General features: G+C 42.2%; 1 protein-coding gene across 2 annotated transcripts; it reads right to left on the reverse strand.

Moving 5' to 3' along the window:
* Window positions 1-218: 218 nt before the first annotated feature.
* Window positions 219-3,166, reverse strand: LOC103536477 (apovitellenin-1). Of its 2 annotated transcripts, none has more exons than XM_030462102.1 (4): window positions 3,121-3,166; window positions 1,817-1,918; window positions 1,308-1,467; window positions 219-635 (listed from the first exon to the last, which is right to left on the reverse strand). In XM_030462102.1, the coding sequence occupies exons 2-4, from the start codon at window positions 1,875-1,877 to the stop codon at window positions 536-538; spliced, it is 321 nt and encodes a 106-aa protein (XP_030317962.1). In that variant the 5' UTR covers window positions 1,878-1,918; window positions 3,121-3,166; the 3' UTR covers window positions 219-535. The 2 variants fall into 2 exon arrangements, with proteins under 2 accessions (XP_030317962.1, XP_008500863.1); XM_008502641.2 differs by having other exon boundaries at window positions 1,817-1,915; window positions 3,121-3,165.
* Between the last annotated feature and the right edge of the window lie 3,790 nt (window positions 3,167-6,956).

A 6,956-nucleotide genomic window follows, 5' to 3' on the forward strand; every position in this document is an offset into this window, starting at 1 on the left:
TCATGGTTGCCACGTTGTGGCTACACTGAAAGATGTACCCTCCCCCCCCGCCCCCCCCCACCTAAGAGCCAAAGCTGAGTCAAATACACTTCAGTGGTCAGGGTTTGCTAACATTGCTTGCAGCAACTTCTTGTGAATCAACTGCTTTTTCAGAGGAATGGGATGCTAAAGCGGATATGATTTTCTAACAGTTGATACAAACAGGAAACTTAAGGAAGTGTAACAACCAACATTTTTTTATTAGAAGGGCGATGGTCAAGCCATTCAGGAGGAATTAATTTTCAGGATTTGGCTACAGAAGAGGTCTACAATCTCATTTCCTTCCCCACACCCAGCAGTGGGTTTTGTTTTCGGGGGACACTTCAGCAGATGCCTTCCATCCTTTGGTCTCTGAAGCTGGGTTCCCTCTAGTGGCATTAAGAGGAGCATCGATTCTGTCGTATTGACTCTTTGTCAGCTGTAGAGGTGAGGGGAAAGAGGACTCTGCAGGGTGCTACCAACTCCCATCAGGAAACACTGACTTGTCTTCATCTGGCTAGTAGCCTTGGACTCTTGAATACCACAGTTTCTTTATTTTTTCCATCAGCTGTTCAGCCATTATACTGAGTTTAGTTGTTTCTTTGATGAGAAAGTTCCTGCAGGAGATGACAGTGTATGTGGTAAAATACACAAACACATGAGGGTAATCTCTGCCTTCTGGACTTATCACACTGCATTGAGAATGAAAAGCTCCACGGCAGTCCTAGAGGGGCTTTCCAGAATACAAGAATAGGCAGTATGTGTTTGCCTTGGGTCATATGAAAATGTCTCTTCAACCACCATGTTTTTCATTTTGGAAAGAAACCATTTCCTACATCTTTGAGGAGTATGTATTTACAGCTAGAGCCAATTCTGTGATTTGGGTTGAGTGACAGCAATGTCTCCTGGCAGCCTCAGCACTCAGCCCCTCCCAGGCAGCACAGCAGCACCTCCCTAGCACCTTCCAGGGCACCTGATCTACCACCAGCCAGTGGCCCCTTCCCCTGTTCCCCATGTATAAAGAACAGTGTAACTATCTGCTATCCCCATAAGCACTGTCATGTTCAGTGTGCACCATCCCTGGGAAGAGGTTGCACTTTCATGTGAAACCACTTAATCCTATTCCACCCTCCAGCACACTGCTCCCACTGTAGTCACATCAGGCTTTTCTTGCTGACTGATTACACCCATTGGGTCTCCCTGTAGAGATACTTGATTAGTCTGTTCTTTCTGTCAGTCCTTCCTCTCCCTTTCCTATTGTAGTGCTAGTGCAGAAGATCTTTCCGTACCTGGAACCAACAACTACTGGAGTCTGGGCAGCATCCGCCAAGAACTGACCAACTTTAGGGGACATCTTGTTCACAGCTTCATAGATGTAGAATGCAATTGCATCGGGGATGACCAACCAGTCACGACGGTCTTTCTCAAAGACAGACTTTGAGTGCACTTCTGAGAAAGAGAAGGCAAAAAGTCATGAGGTTTCTCTAGTCACTTGCGTTTCAGATACCTTCCCCCAAGCACAGTGGGAAGACAACTGAAATTCTGAGATTCAAAGCCTCCCCCAGAATTTGCTCTACCAGCACCCAGCTGGCATGACACATTCTGGGGCAGCTACATCATAGTTTATACATAGCAGAGTATTTTCACCAGGTATGGACAATTTTCATTGACTACTGACTTGTTTCATGCTGCTAATCACCATATATACATTGTCTTGAACTGTGTTATTTGTCTTCAGTCCTGCTCTGTGGATGGGTCAGAATTCCTTAAGGTTGATGGAAAAGCTTCTCAGACTTACCAGGGAAAGTGGTGCCAAGGAGCAGAATCAGAGCAATCATCAATGTCCTGGATTGCAGCATGGTTCACAGTACTGGTTGTGCTCTCCACACCAAGAGACCCGCTGAAGGCAGCATGCAATATTTTGGTTGTTTTTAGAAAAATAAAAATGTCTGTTAATCACTATAAATTTCTGCAACAGACCTAACCAATAAATGAAGAAGAGAGCAAGGAGGGTCATGGTGCATTTTTTCTGAAGAAGTGAGGAAAACATAGTACAAAAATGAAAGTGTTCATTTATGTGTATAGTCACAAACATCCACGTTGAAGGATAGCTTTTAGAGCCCCAAGAAATAAGTGACAGTTCAAGTTACTTCTATGCAAGAGATAAAATTCTTTTTTCCATCCTAAGGGTGAACCACTAAAACTAGCAGAGATCAGAAATAGGTTTCTTCCACACACAGGTAAAACTGAAAAATACATAATGTGTGATTTTTGTGTTTGATTTTTTTTTAATGTAAATTGGTCTAAAGAACAATATGCTAGTGAGTACATCACATACAATGATCAACTGAGTGGCCCAGTGATCTGAGTATCTTGTCTTGCTCTGATTGAGGAAAGATCCAACCAGGTTCTCTTGTCTTTTCCACACTGGGATTAATGAAGCAGACAGTAGCTCAGGCAGAACAAGATCTCAAAAATTAGTAAGTGCACGAGTAACCTCATCCAATCTATTCTATTAAAAAAGGCAGAATTAGAGGAACTTTTGAAGTGTTGGTACTTGGTACACATGAAAAGATGACATTAAATCTAAACAAACTTTTTAAACACAGTGTACTTTAAAAATCTTTATAAATTAAACTTGATTTATCCCCTGAATTAAAGGGCTGCATTACCACCCTTCCTTGATTTTTAATCCTAGAGCCACTTTGTCCCTTTGCAGACAAAAGACATAATTCTGTTTCCCATGAGCATATGGAGAGGATCTTATCCACTTCAGAGCCTGTGGTCCCTGTGGTGAAGGCAGCTGGGAAAAGGTTGTGTATCTTCCAGAAGTGCAAGTTTGCCATCCCTACCATAGGCTTGACCCTCTTAGGAGGGTCTTGTGGAACATCTGTCACTCATCTTCGATTCATGTCACCTCAGGCACTCCCACCCTCCTCCAATTCAGCGATGTTTCTGGCTATGGAGAATGAGAAGGGCTCACACTTTGGCTTCCAATAAGAAATGGAGAAAAACAGAAGACGACCTCCCCTTACTTCTCTCTGTCCTCAATAGACCAGTCATTAAGTCCATACCACCCAGAACAGAGAGTTCAGCTCTTACCTGTCCTGCTTCCTCTCTCCTTCTCAGGCCGAAGCTGAGGTAGATGCTCATCTGAGACATCAGCAGTCGTGCAGAGCTAATATAGTGATAGCAGGGGGGCAAAGGTCCTGCTCTGTTTCCCCATTTGCTCTTTTGCAAGCACATCCATCTCAGTGGGACAGGCAAGAAGCAGTGCAGGACTCTGGACCTGTTATTGAGATTTGGTAATGGAGGGTCAGTCTGACCTGAGCCTAAGAGACATGGAAGTCAACTCCTGGGTCACTGAGCCCCTTAATTTCACAGGCAACCATGTCATAGAGACCCCTTTCATAAGTTGACCAAATTCCACACTAACAGTAGCTAGAGTTGGGCTGAGTTTTGCTCCCACTGTTCCTGTGGGAAGGTCTGTGCTGTAACCTCACTGCTCTGACAGCTGAAACTTGTGGCATTTTACTATTGCCATTTTACCCTCCATGCCCAACAAATGCATTAACCAAATGGTGCACAGCAGTAAGTGTGCACCCCTCCCACACTTTTTCCCCGTGCCCAAGTCTTTCTGCACAGGCTGATGAGGTGGGCATACCTCTGAGCCAGATGTCATAACTTACCCAAGGGGAATATTTCAGCTACAGGGCTTCCATCCCAGGACAGACCTGTGTGAGCAGGTCCAGAGGAGGGACATGAAAAATAATCAGAGGGCTGGAACACTTCTATGAGGAGTTGTTCAGCTTGGAGAGGAGAAGGCTCCAGGGAGACCTTTTTGCAGTGTTTCAGTACCTAAAGCATGCTTAAAAGAAAAAGACTTTTTACCAGGGTCTGTAGTGACAGGACAAGAGGAAAGAGTTATCAAACTGAAAGAGGGTAGATTAAGAGTGGATATAAGGAAGAATTCTTTATGATAAGGGTGGTGAGAAACCGGAACGGGTTGTCCAGAGAAGTCGTGGAGACCCTTATCATGGGAAGTCCTCCAGATCAGGCTGAATGGGGCTTTGAGCAACCTGATCTAGTGAAAAATGTCCCTGCCCAATGCAGGGGCAGGGGGGTAAGACGATCTTTAAAGGTCCCTTTCAACCCAAACCATTTTATAATTCTATGGTAACTCCTCCCCAGGCTCCCTGGGGACCCGATCCCAGTCAGAAAGTGGCTGCATTGCCCCCGTAGGGTGTGTTTTCCCACAGCTCAAGTCCCAAGTGCCCAGTTAGATCTTCAGTCAGACCAACACCTGTACTTGGCACATGGAACCACAGAGCAGGAGGGGAAAGATACAGAAAGGCTGCATGCAACACTGAGCTACAATGGGCATGAGTTATAAGGGCAGTGGGGAGGACATGAGACATAAATTAAGCCTACCCTGTGAAGCCCAACAGAACTCTATTCTTAGGACAGCTGCTTATTTATTAGGTGACCGACATGTGGGAAGTCTAAAAATGTCTTAATTTATTAGCTAAACAAAATTTCTAGAAGATTTTTCTTCTTATGGAGCTCAAAGTAATTCAGAACCAAAAAGTGAGCACTCTCGTTTTACAGTCATGGCAGCCAGGTGATTGCTACAGTGAGTCTTAAATCACTAAAGAGGGATGGCAATGGTTTCCCGGGTATTTTTCCAGTCTCTTGGTGAGTATTTATACAAATTATCTTCTTTCACACTGAAAAAAATATCCCAAAATAAGAAGAATAAAAAAATACCAGACCAATTTCAAATCATTTTGCATTTTTGTGCAAAAAATAACAAGAAAATTCTTACTAACATATAATAAGGTTGATTCCAAAACTAAAAGCAGAGAATTTTCAGCTCCACTTCTGCAAACACTAAAAAGCAATTTATCCTTTAGGAAAACACACAAGAGCAACTGGTTGAAAGTTCTCATATATTTTAATTATACATTTGACAGTCATTGAAGAGAATCTACACATTTACCATTGGCTTTTACAGCTGGAATAATATTCAGAAGACCAGCACAAGGCATATTATAGGTATCAAACTTAGTAGAAATAAGGCATGAATAGTCACTGCTTAATTTAATAGAACCTCAAGTGTCGTCTCTCCTAAATCAGGTCAATCAATGGGAGGCTCTAACCATACTGAATGAGTGTTTTAAACTGATGTACTGCTGGAGGTAGTAACAGAGGGGACATAGCTACCCTGAGTAGTAATAAATACCACTGGAGAGCTTTGCATTGTGGTTGTGATCACACAAGGCAACTCCCCCCCTCCCCTGAAGTTAGTCTAACTTTAGCCAGTGCTACAATGGGTATGATCCCAGAGATAGCAACTGAGCATTTCAGCACTTTAAAACTGCCGGAGAGGTACTTGCCAAGACCACATCAATGATTGCACAAGAAGCAGCCCTTGCCCTCCGTTCCTGGAATGGCATTCTGGAATGGCAGGGTGCTCTGCAAATAAGCAAGAAAGCCAGATATTGCAGGTCTTTTCTTAATCAAAGAAAAATTACATGATTTTTTTAATCTCTCTTATGAATCCCTAGTCTAAGATGGAAGGCAGCTGACAGGACCACCACAGGTGTTCTTATCTGCCACATGTGGCATGGTCACTTACTCACTACATTATTATTTTAAATTGGGGTAACTCCAGTGGTTATCAAGGCACTTTATCTGAGACAAAATTCATTACTGGGGGTAAGGTATATTCCTTTACCTTCATGACAGGAGGAATAAAAGTCAAGAATGGCAGTAACTCCCATATGTGAAACACATTCAACATTTTTCACCACAAATGGGCTGACATACGAATATCAGCTCATTAGAATGACTGAAAAATTAAGCATGAATAAATTGCAACAGAAAAAGAATGAGGCTAGGTTATTTCCTACTGTTACTTCTTTCAGTGTGCAGTATTTGAGCTGCTCAATTCTCTCTCTCTTTTAAAAAGTCAAAGACCCTGTAATCTGACTGGAAAAAGAGTCCACATAGTATTGTGCAGTGCTGTCACAACGGCTTTCATTTATAGCCAATTAAAAATAGAAATAAGCATTCAAAGCAAAACCTATTTCCTTTCCACTTTTTTTGTCTGCTTGCAGTTATAAGGCATGCATATATAGATTTCCTTTTTCATTATTTCACAGCCCACTAACTGGTATTTTCCAAATCACAGTGCTCTGTGGACCAGTAAACCTAGTACCATCTTTGCTTCCCTGCTGCATACCTGATCTAATTCCATCACCATTTAAGAAGTCACAAAATTAAGACTGATATATAATGAATTTTCCCTGAAAAGAAATTTTGTTTGTTTCTATACATATGAACAAAGTGATTGAAGAGGAGCTCAAGTGTGATAAATAAAAAACTCTTCAGACCTCATAAGGAATCTGAAGAAACAGAATCTGTAAGGCACGGGGTATCTGCTAAAAGTCAGCAGGGGGCAATGTTAGAGTCAAAACAGGATGACAGTTCTGCAAGAAGGAACATACTGTTTTCTTTCACTGCAATCACCCTAAACTCCTCTTAATTATTAAAAATGCTAGTCCCTCATGAAAGAGGGGGTACATAAAATCCTCAGCATATTGTTAAATAAGAATAAAGATGATTCAGAGCCAGTGGCTGAGAAAGAGTGGTAATGGCTTTCCAAGTTCTTCAAAATAGACTTAAATCCCTGTATTTCTGATGTAACTCCTGGGTCAGTTTGGGTTTAATGTAGACAAGCTTAATACAGCCTTCCTGTCTTGAATTCAAATTCTGGAGTTAGTCTTGTAGTTCTTTTTTGTGTAACTCATCAACTGCTGGCAAACAGCCCCTCTGCCTTCAAAAAGTGGGCCTCTCGTTCTGAAACAAAGTTAACCAGATAAGCTAGTGGGTCCTCCCGCTTTATCAGGAACTTTATCTAATTTACAGAAGAATTA

The sequence above is a fragment of the Calypte anna genome, chromosome 1, assembly GCF_003957555.1.
Source record: "Calypte anna isolate BGI_N300 chromosome 1, bCalAnn1_v1.p, whole genome shotgun sequence".
Taxonomy (NCBI): Eukaryota; Metazoa; Chordata; class Aves; order Apodiformes; family Trochilidae; genus Calypte; species Calypte anna.